The sequence below is a fragment of the Azolla caroliniana genome, unplaced genomic scaffold (assembly GCF_043228905.1).
Source record: "Azolla caroliniana isolate FFs.n. ecotype wild unplaced genomic scaffold, voAzoCaro1.0.p SCAF_5, whole genome shotgun sequence".
NCBI classification, from domain to species: Eukaryota; Viridiplantae; Streptophyta; class Polypodiopsida; order Salviniales; family Salviniaceae; genus Azolla; species Azolla caroliniana.
In genome coordinates, this window is record NW_028230440.1 from 988,610 (window position 1) to 1,003,334 (window position 14,725).

The window sequence follows — 14,725 nt, forward strand, 5'->3', positions numbered from 1 at the left end:
CATAGTTCCTGAGGAATTTGAAGTCCTAGAGGTCTACTTGGCGACATGTTGATTATGTGTACTGCCGTGAGTAGAGCCTCTGCCCAGAAGCCATCCGACAGTCCGGAGTGTTGGAGCATGGAAACTATCCGTTCTTGGATTGTCCGATTCATTCGCTCTGCGATCCCGTTTTGCTCCGGACTGTGTGGTGTCGTAAGTTCGCGTCGGATGCCGCGTTGTCGGCAGAATTTGACGAACTCTTCTGATTTAAACTCTCCCCCATTGTCGGTCCGAAGGCATTTCAGCTTTCGGTCAGTTTGATTTTCTACCATAGCGAGCCAATCGGAGAAGATCGAGAAGACACGGTCTTTGGTGCGAATTGGATAAGCCCACACCTTTCGAGTCGAATCGTCAATAAAAGTGACGAAGTAAGATGCACCGCCTAGAGACTGATGCGGCATTGGGCCACAGACGTCCGAATGGACTAAATCGAGAGGTCTTGTTTCTCTTGGTGCTGATGTCGGGTGTGATGTGGCTGCTTGTTTGCCATACTGACAATGCTCGCAGAATTGATGGTCCGAGAAGGAGAGTTTGGGGATGTATCCGGCTCTAGATAGGTGCGTGATGCCGGCCTTGCTGAGGTGTCCTAATCTTCGGTGCCATAGTGATGACACAGGAATGTCCACCAAAAACAGGTTACCCTCTCTGAGCGTAACATGTAACGGATACAGTGAGTGTATCTTGGGTCCTCTAGCAAGCAGGAGGTTCCCCCTGTGGAGTGTCCACCCTCCCGAAGAAAAACCGGCACGAATGCCGTCTTCATCTAGTTGTCCGACTGAGATCAATGGCCTTGAGAGCTCGGGTACATGTCGGACATTGTGGAGTACAAGTGTAGAGCCACCTGCAAGGTTGAGCTCTACTGTGCCGATTCCGATGATGTCACAGTGTTGTGAGTTGCCGACCCGAACTGAGTCGGAGTGACGGATCGTATATTGCCGAAATTGGGACCGATGAGGAGTCACATGAAATGACGCGCCCGAATCCAAGAGCCATGTGCTCGATTCTTCAGTCGTGAGCAGAACTTCTGAGCCGACTGGATTTTCGATTGATAGTATGTTCGGGTCGTCCGGTAGCACATCAGCTGAGAAGCTGACGTAATTGATCTCCTCATGCCGGCCGCTCTTCTTGTTGTTCTTGTTCTTGAGTGCGCGGCAGTCGGCTTTGATGTGTCCGGGTTTCTTGCAATAGTTGCAGATTCGGTTGTCCCGTGACTGGCTCCGTCTTCGCTGATTGTTCGGCGGTCGTGAGGAATCTCTTCCTCGTATGTTCGATCGGTCTGTCGAACCTTGTACTACGTAAGCGTCGTCTGTTGAGTCTTTGGCGAAAGACTTTCTCCGAGCTGCTTCGGTCAGGATTGCGCTCGTGACTTCGGAGTATTTAACAGCCGTGGTTGACGCGTTGCACACGGTTGTGACGAAAGTTTCCCATGATGAGGGAAGGCTGCTCATGAGTATCATTGCTCTGAGTTCATCCTCGATTGCCGTTCCCTGTGACGAGATTTGGGAGCTTATGCTTTCGTACTCATTGAGGTGTGCTTGAACCGAATCGGATTCTTTCATCCGCAAGTTGTAGAGGCGCCGGATCAGAAACATCTTCGTTGCGGCGACCTTCTTTTCGTAAGTGTCCGACAGTGTTTTCCACAGTTCGAATGCTGTCGTACACGATTGCACCGTGAAGTATACCGATTCCGATAGGTGCATCCGAATCGTGGCGCGGACGATTCTGTCCAGCTTCTGCCACTCAATTGGTTTGTATCCTTCTGGAGGTTCTTCATTTTCGATGGGATCGATTTGCCCCTTGACTATGAGATAGTCCTGCATTTGTTCCTTCCAGAAGTTGAAGTTCGATCCATCGAACTTGCGTAGACTCATTTCTGACGAGCCGGATGTTGATGCCATCAAATTCGGTTTCGGTTGACTAAGCTCGGTTCGAAGTTGACTACGAACCTTGTTGGAGTGCAGCCGGTTGGCTCACCCGATATCGTTCTAGTCGGATTTGAATCCGAGTCGGTTCGGCTTCTTGTTGAACTTGCTCAAATTGACTCCGGTAGCTGGAGGGACAGAACCGACTGGTCTTCCCGAATGTTACCGAGTCGGAGTGAGTCCGGTTCGCTTCGGATATATATGCCGAATACCGATTATTAAAACCGATTATCTGGACCGATTCTGCTTCGGGTGGCTGCAGCGACGAGAGGGATGGATCCAACTGATCTTTTCGAATGTCGATCAGCCAGAAGAAGCACGAATTTGGGGTTGTTGTCTTAAGACCGATCTGCACCGAGTGGTTACAACGAGCGGCGATTGATGACCTCTTCGGATGCCGTTTAACCGAGTGGAGCACGATCGTGTCAATGTTTCACAAGGGGAATTTCACCTCAAGCGGTTACGATCTCGGAGGACAGAGTACAACCTGTTGGCTTACTCCAAGCAAGAATGATCTAACGCGATGAGATGCAAACCTGGTTTTTCTTCTTCTTCTCTCTTTCTTCGAATGACGCGAATACTGTGCAGGCCGTGATGAAGTGAAGAACCGAATGCTGTGCAGTCGGTGATGACGGCCGAACTTCGCTCTGATACCAGATGTTGGATATGAAGGTCGTCTTTGCGGAAGATCAAGAAGCATTCGTTTCTTCTCTGTAACTGCGTATGACTGTTTGTAGGTCGTTGCACAGAGAGAGAGAGAGAGAGGGGCACAAAAGAGTCTTTATTTCATAAACAAGAATACAACAAGCCAACCTCACAAAGAGGTTACAAGGTCACTATATATAGTGACCGACTTAGGGCAACTACCCTTTATGCTAATTACATAAATGGCCAAAACGGGATGGTGTGAATACGTCCATTATACACATGTATTCGACAGCAACCCGACCCGATCTAGCCTATGCCATAGGAGTGGTCAGCCGGTACATATCAAACCCAGGATGGAAGCATTGGGAGGTTGTTAAGCACATCTTTAGGTACCTGAGAGGGACCGAAGATACACAACTGACTTTCGGTTTGACAAACTCAGCCGAAGTCTAAGGCTACACCGACTCTTCAAGAGTATATCTTCACCTATGGTGGTGGTGCGATATCATGGAGGTCGAAACTTCAAGAGTGCACGACCTTGTCAACAACAAAGGCCGAGTACATAGCAACATCAGAGGCAACGAAGGAAGCAATTTGGTTGCACCGATTGTCTGTCGACTTTTCAGCTACAAACTGAATCGACCGACCAACACCGACCATCTATTGCGACTAACAGAGCGCAATACACCTCATCAACAATCCCTTTTATCACGCAAAGACGAATCATATTGAGGTGCGGTATCATCACATCCGGGAGCTCATAACCGAGAAAAAGCTTGAAGTATGGAAGATTGACACCGAGGTGAACATCGTCGATTGCCTGACAAAGCCACTCCCAGATCAATGCTTCGGAGCACTAAGGACTAGAATGGGACTATGATAAGCGACCGAGTAGAAGAAAGCCGAACGAGGAACATAAGGTAAGAGTCGACCGAATCAATCATGATAATGAGCCAGGCTAGGCTCGACACAGACCTCACCTCTGCTGACTCGGCCATATGTTGACCGACTTGTAACTTAAATTTAGATTAGTTTTGTAATCGAAGTCTACGGGGGAGATAACCCAAACACTTGTACATGCAAGAACAAGTAGTCCTTTTACGGAGGAGTTTGTTGGCATAAAAGGCCGACTCCTTTCATTTTGTATCCTAGTGTGAACTCGTCCAAAGAGTTAGGGCTTAGTATATAAGTGATAACCTAACGTTGTAAAGAAGGTCTTGATCATTCTTGTATTGTGTCTTTGAGAGAGAGAGAGAGAGAGAGAGAGAGAGAATGTAATAACAAAGCTTCCATTAAAGCTTAAACCGTGTATATCCTCTGTTTAATCTTTTGTCTCCCTTTTGCGTTGTTTGCTGAACACATATGACAGATCCTCACACATACGTTTCCGCGCATATCTGACCTTCACTTACCGAGTAAAGCCTTACTTTGGTGAACCGGATCCACCAGCCCACGTACACCTTGATTTTTCACCTTGATCAAACAACTCCACGCCACTTTAGTTGACGTTGTCTCATGGTCTCTACCCAACCGAAGGAACCCTCTCACCATTGCATTAATGTTTTTGATGCAAGCTTTGTCTAACATCCAACATGCCAACGAGTGCCACATGGTGGCCAGCAAAATGTGGTTTATCACAACCACTCTACCTGCAAGGGAAAGCTTACTAAGGCCCATAACCAAAGCATTTTTTTGATTTTGTCTTTCACTTGCTCAAGCTGGTGATTTTTCTGAATCTCAACTCCCACCAAAAAGCCCAAATATTTAACAGTCATTCCATTGGGGACCCATTGAAAATCAGCATTAGGGCACCAAAGCGGCCATGGGTTTGGACTTACCTAGAACCCTCTACTCTTGTTCCAATTAATATTCCCTCCTAATGCTTTACAAAATAGCTTAATCCGTCTTTCGGTTTGCTGTAAATTAACGTCATTGCCTTGCAGATAGAGCATAATGTCATTTGCATACGTTGAGTCTAACAAATCCTTGCGCGCATGTGGGACAACTAATCCCCTTATTCCTGCATTCGGTATGTTTAAAAGAAAGAGAATGCCTCTAAAATAAATAAATAAATGTAGGGGGCCAATGGGCACCCCTACCTGACAGACCTGCATAATGGAATTGGTAGGCCCTGATGCCCTAACACCAACACCCTACTCAAGCTTCGTTTGTAAAGGTCCAACGCAACTGATCACCATTTTGAGGGTAGTCCCAACCTCTCCATGACTTTGTTTAAAAAAGCATGAGACATGCAATATGTTGATTGGTTTTCTTTGCCAAGGCAATCACATCCCAAAAGGTCAACACATTATCAATTATACATCCATTTTCCATGAATCTTGTTTGTCCAACATTAATTAGTGCATGCAAGTGGGGTTTGACCCTATGAAGTTCTTGCCCTTAATAATGTAGGCTTTGTCATGAACTAATGATTGGCTCGATATGTCTTATTTATATACGATTTTGGTTCCTCCAAAGGAACTATAGAGTGAGGCAAGTATAACCAACATTAAATCTTGTTTTGGGATGTTCACTTCAATCAAGCCTTGACACATTCTTATACAATGACCCTATGGTTTTTATGAAAATGATTGATTCTCATCCGTCCTACAAATACATCAATTGCGGTGCATCCCAATTCCTATGATTTCTAGATTTTGACGATGCATTTTATATTTAATAATGATTACTTAGCGGAGTCGTAATGTTCCAAACAGTTACGACTACGTGAACTTCAAGACATAACTACTCTTATCACTTGACCCTCATCCTAAATCATGATTTGGGATTTAGAGCCACCCTTCATTTTCTGTGTAACTGTAAGTGTTGTCTTTAATAACTATTTGTTATCCCAAGTACATATTACAAAACACGTTTTGTTCGTGTATCCACTTCTTCTCCTTTACTCTTCCAAAGTTTCTCCAAAAAAGCAAGGAGAAGTATTTACACGGACACCTCGTGAGATTTTCTCCCGTACAAATAGCTTAATATTTTACTCATTTTAAGATGCAAGCTTCAATTTAATACATGAGGGACGAAAAGAGTTCATTTTTTACTTACCCGAAGATAGGGATACACTACTTTTTAATAGCTCCTAGTTTCTTTGTAAAGTGAACGATCTATTTAAAAGAAATTTTTTAATGCCCCATCTCTCTGTCTCTCTATGATTCCAAATATGTGGAAGCCATTCCATCCATATTGGAAATCAAACAACATTAAAGGAAGCCCCCCTATTTTTTACCACAAAAACCAACATGAAACAAAAGAAAAAATGGCACAAAAAAACACAAGCTAAAGTGAGAGGTTAGAAGATAAAAAAGGATCGGCAAAAAATAACATGAAAAACTCGCTCATGACAAACAATAAAACAATTTGTGAACTAGGAAATTGTCAAGTACTTCACAACTTTAATTGGGAATAAGTCACCGAGCAAAAATGACAAGGCCATGGTATAGCCAAAAAACAATAAACATGTTACATTACTAAGGTTAAAAGTTAATGTCTTTAAAGAGAAGAAAATTGTAGCTATTAATCTTCGAAAATACTACATTTGTTTTTCCGATGGACTTGGTGTCTCTAGTAAATTATTCTATAAGGTAGTTTTGTATCAATTGTTTATAGACATTATATATACATATTTATGCAACAAACCAAGATTGCATTCACTCATTGTGACAACCAATTATTTTTTCTAATTACCCCAATTCTACATTATCAATACCATATAATCGGGCTTAAGGTCGTTCAAGGTACGAGGTTCTCAATGTTTGATGTGGCCTTCACTAAGAGCTCTTTTATTCGAGACACACATGCCAAATTTAGGAGATACATATATGTTGATAATGGAGAAGAGAATGAATCTGTACATGTTTTCAAGGAAAATAAAATCTTGCACGAGACCATTGTTTTTTCTTTTTCCAAAATGAAACTACTTTCCCATTAGTTAGGAAGGATTATTACAAAGAGACTGTACAAGGAGGCTTATACATAGAACGGGGAATCTCCCTCCGATCAGGTTCAAGTAAATTGTGTACATTTGTAACCAATTCTACGCAGGTGTTGAATGTGCATAGTTTTAAGAGAGAACGTTAGACTCTAGAATTGGAAGTGATGTCTTGGTAGAATGGTGGATAAAATGTGACAAATGTATAAAGAGAGCACATTAAATAGATGTAAAAACACACACACAAAAAAAGCACAACAAAATTTACTTGACACACGTGGTATCATGTTGGGTTTAGGGTTTAGACTCTAGAATTGGAAGTGATGTCTTGGTAGAATGGTGGATAAAATGTGACAAATGTATAAAGAGAGCACATTAAATAGATGTAAAAACACACACAAAAAAAAGCACAACAAATTTTACTTGACACACGCGGTATCATGTGGGGTTAATAGAAAAGAGGTGACCTTTCTTTTTGGAAAAAGAAAAAAGAGGTGACATTTTTTATCTTGAGAACCTTTACATACAGAAGAACAAGGATATGCCTTGTCTTGTATGCATACTCCAAATTCTTATTAATTCTATGGGAATATCGAGAAATCTCTTGATGTACATAAAATAAATCCTACTAAAAAAGCACGCAGAAAAAAATACTCTCTTTAAATGTATAGAAAAAAAAGCACGCGACTTGGTTTGTGTGGAACGTAAGACTAGTCTTAGGCCCCATATATTAGTTTTAAGAAGACCTAATTAAGATGAGGTATTTGGAAGGAAGGATTATTGTAATCTAATAACGGTCCTGAATTGTAGATCGTCTTTCAATGATATTATTTATTTTTGGCGGTGGTCATGGTGAGTTCAAAGTGAATGGGATGCATGTGCGTGTAAGGAACATTGGAAATATCTTTTATCTTCAATGGCCATACTATATAATGAACGACTTTTTCTCTAAAGCAATTGAGGCTTAGGACAAAAATGGACATCTGTAATGTGGCACGAGGTCGACGAAAATGTTGAGAAAAGGTTGCGTGAGACGAGAGAAGTGTGAACATGTATGCCCCCCCCCCCCCCCCATCTCCTACGTGCTTATCCTAAAGACTAGTAGAATACTTTATGAGTAAAGAAGGGGAAACCCAAGCAAGTTATTGTACCATTATAAAACATCCAAAGGAGGTGAAGACATGGTGCTACACATTAAGGGAGGAGGCTCCATTAGCCTGCATTACAACACTTCAACTACTAGTAGCTCTATTCCCTTATTATCACCATCATTGTCATTATCGCTATCATTGCCAATAGTGTCGAAGAGAGAGAGCGGTGACCTAATACTGCCGTGGGGTAAGAAGGCCAATCTAGGGGCTTATAGGGGTGGTGGTAACATTCACAAGGTGAGCAATCTCGGTAAGAAGGCGCGGAGGTTGAATTGTCGTGGTAGCATTAGCGTCGTGACAATGGCGGGAGGAACGAGCAAATCTGAAGAGGAAGGCGCGTCGAGTTTCGTCACGTGGACGGGGAGTGTCTCGGTGCAGAGGCCCAATTTCTTGGTGTTCAACAACTTTGTGGCGGATGTGTCGGACCGCGTCAAGGATTTGTTCGGGTCCCGAGTCAACCTATGGCTCGTGAGTGTCGATCCTGAGGATCCGACATCGGGTGAGCTCTCTCTCATAAGGCTCAAGCCATCTTCTTCCATCTATCATGCTCACACTCACTTTCCATCCTTTTTTTTGGGGGGGGGGGGGTCCTAAGGGTGTCATATCTACCCCCATTCTTTTGACATTAAATCAATGGTTCAATCCTCCTAGAAGTTCCATGGCCTCTCATGATAATGAATCAATTCTAAGGCTCAATGGCCTCCATCCATTCAATTCAGTCTCACTAATCAAATTCTTCTCCTCCTCCTCCCCCATTCATCCATGCATTCATCAATCCATTCTCTAGTTAATTCATCTCTCATGATGGGCCTCCCTCTCTTTTCTTCTTCTTTGTGTGGTATGCCCATAACTAATTGATATTCTTTTTCGTGACTTGCTTCACATTCGGCTCGGCCCGCCCGCTTTGGATGAGTCCCCCTGCCGCCGACCTGCCGATTTTCGCAGAACATTACTGCGATTTAATATCTAGAGTTTAACTATCTTGTATGGGTGCTTCACCTTAGTAGTGCTCAAAGTTGTCTCTACTCAGCTGCTACTCTGCCCCAATCCCTAACCCTATTTGTTATGCTTTTCTTCTTATGTCAGTTGTTTCTCACAAATGAATTAAACCTGACCATATATCCTTTCAATGCTACCTGGATAGATACCTACCTGACTATATGTCAGTTGCCTTTCACAAATGCATTAAACCTGACCATATTATGTCCTCTCAATGCTACCTGGATAGATATCTAGCTGACCATATGTCAGTTGCCTCTCACAAGTGCATTAAACTTGGCCATGTTATGTCCTCTCAATGCTACTTGGAAAGATACCTACCTGACCATATGTCATTTGCAATGCCTAGTATTATATCGGGTGGATGGGGTTCTAATTACAATTTCACAAGAGTGGTAAGACATGGTAGAACTTCTACAACCTAAAGGAAGGGTTGCTGTAGTCATTAAAGTTACATGAGTATAAAAATGAGTTTTGTCAAAGAACTCGAGAACATACTCGATCCGACACAATATAGCGCTTGGCTGAAGAACAAGTTGATCAAGATTGGGAGCATTATCTTTAACATTAGGTCATCATGTCAAGCACTTAGCTTTTCTTCGATATTCTATTTTGGGCCCTTTTATCATGCCATCCATCTTTCTGTAATTCAAGTGCTTCCGATTGAGAGATAGCAAAGCAACCAAAAATAAACTTACACAAAGATTTTTTGTTCTTTATGTGGTTTCCTAGATCTTCGTATGTGTGTGTGTGTGTGTGTGGACATGCATTATACCTATAGGTTATATGTTGTTGTGAAAGTATGATCAATAATGTAAGATAGTGATATGTACATTCATATTATTCGAGCTTTAACTTTTAACTTTTCCTTCTTTGTCTTCATAACCGTCATCATCTACATCTTCAACTTTGTGCCACACACACACACACATTACTAAAGCCACGCCCTTGATGACTAAATGCAAAACATTAATTGTAATGTCAACCCCTTTGGTTCATCAACATGATAGAGTATAGAGTAGTTGCCCTTGAAGAGTAGAAAAAGTGTTTCCAACAACATAATATACTCCGACTATGTGGAATTAACAAATGGTCTTGGTTTCCTCTCCATGGTATGGAATATATTCCTTTTAATTTTTTATTATTTATGGTGCGTGTTTCCATGCATGCTTTAGGGACAGGAGAAGGCAAGCGCAGTTCTCCGGCTTATCTCGAAAATTGGCCTACTGGACCTGCTAGGTTCTTAGCAGACCAAGAGACTCAATATCGTATTCACTTCAAAGTTGAAAAGGACTTTGGCATTCCTGGAGCCATCCTTGTGGAGAATAACCATTCCTATGAGTTCTTGTTGAAAGAGATCAAATTAGAGCTACAAAATGGGTCGCAAACGATCACATTCACGTGTAATTCATGGGTGTACAAGCCTACCATCGCCGGAGATCGTCGGATATTCTTCAGTAACAAAGTAAGTTTTGTACTCTAGATTGCACATCTATTTAGAGCTAATACATAAAGTGTCACTATATTTGTTGTTGAGCACATAATGATATTTTATAATCACTATATTTGCATTTATGTGTTTGTGGACATCTTGCACATGCATTTAAAGAGTAATTAAAAGGTGACGCCTCCTTCAAAACTTGATTCAACACCCTTTTCTTTTTAAAAAGATTTTATTGATCCTAGTCGATTACCTCCTCTTCATATTTTATTTCCCCTTGACTAGCACCCTCCACAATTTTATCTTCTATTAGGTTACTCTTTATTTTTGTGTCAAGGACAACACTAATTTTGGTATCTCCTCAAACAACTTAACCTTGATCACTTTTTGAGACTAATACAAGACCTCCATATATATTTATTTATATGGTGCCATTGTGGATCACCTACTTTTGTGCCATTGTGGTTCACAAAATACCTCTTCTTGAAAGGTCAAATCTATTCCAAGTGATGACATAAGGATCCATGAATTAATGTCATCTTTTATTTATGCATTCCATTTCACGCAACTACAAATGTGACATACTTCAAGGAGTTCTATCTATACTAATACATTGAAAGCACAATTTCATGATTGCAATCTAAAGTTGCCTTATACAGCTTAAAACATGTTCATCATGGTATACACATATTCAATAGTATTTCCATAAACTTTTGTAGAATTACCTTCCGTCCCAAACACCACAAGGGTTAAAGGAGCTAAGAAAACAAGAGCTCAAGAACTTGCGAGGTGATGGAACAGGTGAAAGGAAGACTTCTGACCGCGTGTATGATTACGAGGTGTATAATGATTTAGGAAATCCTGACAAAGCTATTGAGTATGCAAGGACAACACTCGGTGGCAATCCGGATTTTCCATATCCTAGGAGATGTCGAACAGGGCGTCCGGCAACAAAAGCAGGTGCTTGTTCATATGTGTACATACATACATACATTCATACAAATATACATGTGTTGACAAATTAAACGTGCAAAATAAAATTCTTTATGCATGATGTCATGTTAAGTAATGGATCTAAATAATATATAACATAGCTATATATGTTAAAAATCATCTTTTTTCCGAGAATGACCTGGGGGCATTTAGGGAAATAATGAATACATGGGAGCAATTAGGGAAACAAAGAAGCATGTAGTTTCTTAATCTCTAATCAATAACAAATTGTTTTCATGTTTGCTTGTAGACCCGAAGGCAGAAACTCCATTGAATATCTTTAGTTCCCTCTATGTGCCTCGTGATGAGGCATTTGATCTGGTAAAAGGAAATGATTTCCTTGGATCGGGCATCAAAGCTTTCGTCCATGCTATTTTACCCTTCATCAAGCAATTCTTAAGACTCAATTTCAATTACAAATCCTTCGACGATGTTGATAGTCTTTACTCAAGTTCGGCTCTTCGAGATCTAAGAAAGAAAGCTGAAGAAAAGAAGCAAAAATTAAGCCCACGTGAAATCGAGGAATTGGAACGATTTCGAGGATTGACCGACCCGAAAGGCGGTGAAACCAAGTTGTTGAAGTTTCCGGTTCCTGAAATCATCCAAGGTATGATTAATTCTAAGGTTTTGGATAAAATAGAATTCATTAAAATGGAAGTTGTGAGTGTTTGTCAATGCATATTGTGAGCAACAACTAAAAATATTGAAAATGAAAGATTTGTGGTTCTAACTCCATTCTACTTACTCCATGGTCCACATAGTTACTACAACTGCTTGGAGGGATGATCGTGAATTCGCTAGACAAGTGCTAGTGGGTGTTAATCCAATGGTTATAACGAGACTTGATGTAAGTCTATATCAAGCTCTTGAAAGGTCATGAATGTATAGAATAGAAAGTCATTTTAATTGTCGAAATGTTCACATGCTAGGTATTCCCACCTAGTAGCGAGCTAGACCCAACAATTTATGGATCCACAGCTTCATGCATAACAAAAGAAGATGTGGAAAAAAACATGGACGGAGTTACCGTGGAAGAGGTAAGAATGGTTTCATAATGATGTACAACTTATACAATGATAACATACAATGAGAGAGTTTGAGATCAAATATTGTTGGCTACAAAGTGGGGGGCACACATGCATGTGCTTGTATAGTTTATATATTGTTTGCGCATAACTAGTATATTATTCTCTATGAAAGCACACAACCAAAGATCAAGTAGGGAAATGAATGAAAAGCAAAGGAAATTTTCTCTAAAATTGAAATAAACTACCCTTTTCTAGGCTTTGGAAAAGAAGTTGCTCTACATTGTGGATTATCATGATGTACTACTACCGTACATCGAGCGTATAAACAAGGAAAAGGGGAAAATGTATGCAAGTAGAACAATTTTTTTCCTAAGGAGCGACGGGACCTTGAAGCCTGTGGCGATTGAATTATGTCTTCCACAATCAAGCGATGGCCAAGTGGCCGCAAGTAGGAGAGTCTTTACGCCTCCCACGACATCAACATCAGATCCTTCATGGGAACTAGCTAAAGTTCATATGGTTGTGAATGACTCCGGATACCATGAACTTGTAAGCCATTGGTGAGTACATTCCCTAAGGTCGAATCCTTCTTTGCTCTATATGTGGAGTGAACTCTTTCTCTCTCTCTCTCTCTCTCTCTCTTTGTGAAAACATACAATTAATTCCCTTATGTTTAGAAAAAGTTGTCTAGTTACAACTTACATATCATCAATAAAATGAATATTGAGTGAATGGACATGGAAGAGCTCTACCCTCACTTGTTTCTTACTCCAATAATAATCATAGTAATGCTACATTTGTAGGTTGCGAACTCATGCAAGCATAGAACCTATAATCATTGCGACAAGGCGCCAATTGAGTGCAATGCACCCAATTTACAGTCTCTTGTTACCACACTTTAAAAACAACATGAGAATCAATGCAACCGCACGCAACAATCTTATCAATAGTTTCTCTGGGTCTATCATCGACGGTGGCATCATTGAATATAGTTTCACACCTGGGAGATATTCCATGGAATTGAGCTCCAAAGCTTATAAGAACAATTGGAGGCTCGACCAAGAGTCACTCCCAGCTGATTTGATCAAGAGGTACTAATTTAATTAAGCAGTTCTTTAGAGTAATCTACTTCTACTATTAATAAATCCTAAATTATATATTTCCTTGAAGTTTGTTTCCTAGTTCTATTTTAAATGTTGATCATGATACACCTTACATCAAACCCATTTACTCGAGACACAATATTCAATCTTAAAATAAGTTACAGGTCTACGTTTGTAAAATCATAAAGCAAACATTTGATAAATCCGAATCGGAAGTTCATGGCTAAAGTATTTTTTTTTCAGTTGTTCCGTTAAATCTTAACATTTGAAGCCGTTTTTTTAATGTTTTTTCTTTTGATGCCAGGGGTGTAGCTGAGGTGGATCCTAGTGCCAAACATGGCTTGAAATTGCTCATTCCAGACTACCCCTATGCCGTGGACGGGCTCGACATTTGGGACTCGATTAACAATTGGGCGCACGATTATGTGAGAATCTTCTATCCACAAGATTCTGATGTGGCAGATGATGTGGAGCTCCAATCCTGGTGGGCCGAGGTCCGCTACGTAGGGCATGCCGATAAAGCACTGGAGACATGGTGGCCTTCCCTCAAGACTTGTCAGGAGCTAGGGGACGTGGCGGCCACCATTATGTGGCTCGCATCGGCGCACCATGCTGCAGTTAACTTCGGACAATTCGGTTATGGTGGTTACCCACCCTCGAGACCCTCCATGAGCCGTCTCTTTGTGCCCGAGAAAGGCACCCCCGAATACGAGAAGCTTGTCAAAGATCCCGACACTTACTTCTTTAAAACCATATCATCGGGCCCCCAGAGCTTGATTGTGATCGCCACACTCGAGATCTTGTCTAACCATGCCCCCAACGAGGAGTACATTGGTGATGCCACTCCGGCCATCAATGATACTGTGAATCAAGCCGTCCAAGCGGCCCTTGAAAAATTCAAGTCTCGCCTCCGTGAGGCCGAGAGGGCCATCAAAGAACGGAACGATGACCAATCCCTCCTCAATCGGGAAGGTATCAGTGGCATCGATTACGCGATTATGTTCCCTACATCTGGTCTCACCAAGGATAAGAAACCAAAGTCTGGTCTCACTGGCCGCGGTATACCAAATAGTGTTTCCATATGAAGACATTTCTTTCTCCCAACTCTCCATTCTCCAATGTATGATAAAAAAATAAACATCTGTTGATATGCTCTCATTGGTAATTCGTAAGCCTTTCATTTTGTGCTCACATGGTATGTGATCTGTTCTCTTTTCATTGTCCTACCCTTTCTCTCCTTGTTGCATACCCACCCACTTTCATTTCTTCTTTGTACATTTTTGGGACTTCTTAGGGGCACATGTTATAATGCACCAAGTTCACACGTGCTCCCTTGTGGGCACCAATTTGCATGCTCATTGTAGGATCAAATTGTATGAAAAGTATAAATGGCAAAGGATATCATGCCAAAGAGATTTAGATTATTTGAACGTTGATCCACTTATGCGTGTAATGAGA

At 41.4% G+C, this 14,725-nt stretch overlaps 1 protein-coding gene across 1 annotated transcript; it reads left to right on the plus strand.

Annotated features, from left to right (window-relative positions):
• The first annotated feature begins 7,639 nt into the window (after positions 1-7,639).
• On the plus strand, positions 7,640-14,458 carry LOC147863484 (putative linoleate 9S-lipoxygenase 4). The gene is made up of 9 exons (XM_087319246.1): positions 7,640-8,202; positions 9,878-10,167; positions 10,863-11,103; positions 11,387-11,743; positions 11,898-11,983; positions 12,066-12,173; positions 12,420-12,724; positions 12,968-13,255; positions 13,572-14,458. Exons 1-9 carry the CDS (start codon positions 7,734-7,736, stop codon positions 14,350-14,352), a joined length of 2,925 nt encoding a protein of 974 aa, XP_087175372.1. The 5' UTR covers positions 7,640-7,733; the 3' UTR covers positions 14,353-14,458.
• Positions 14,459-14,725: the final 267 nt, after the last annotated feature.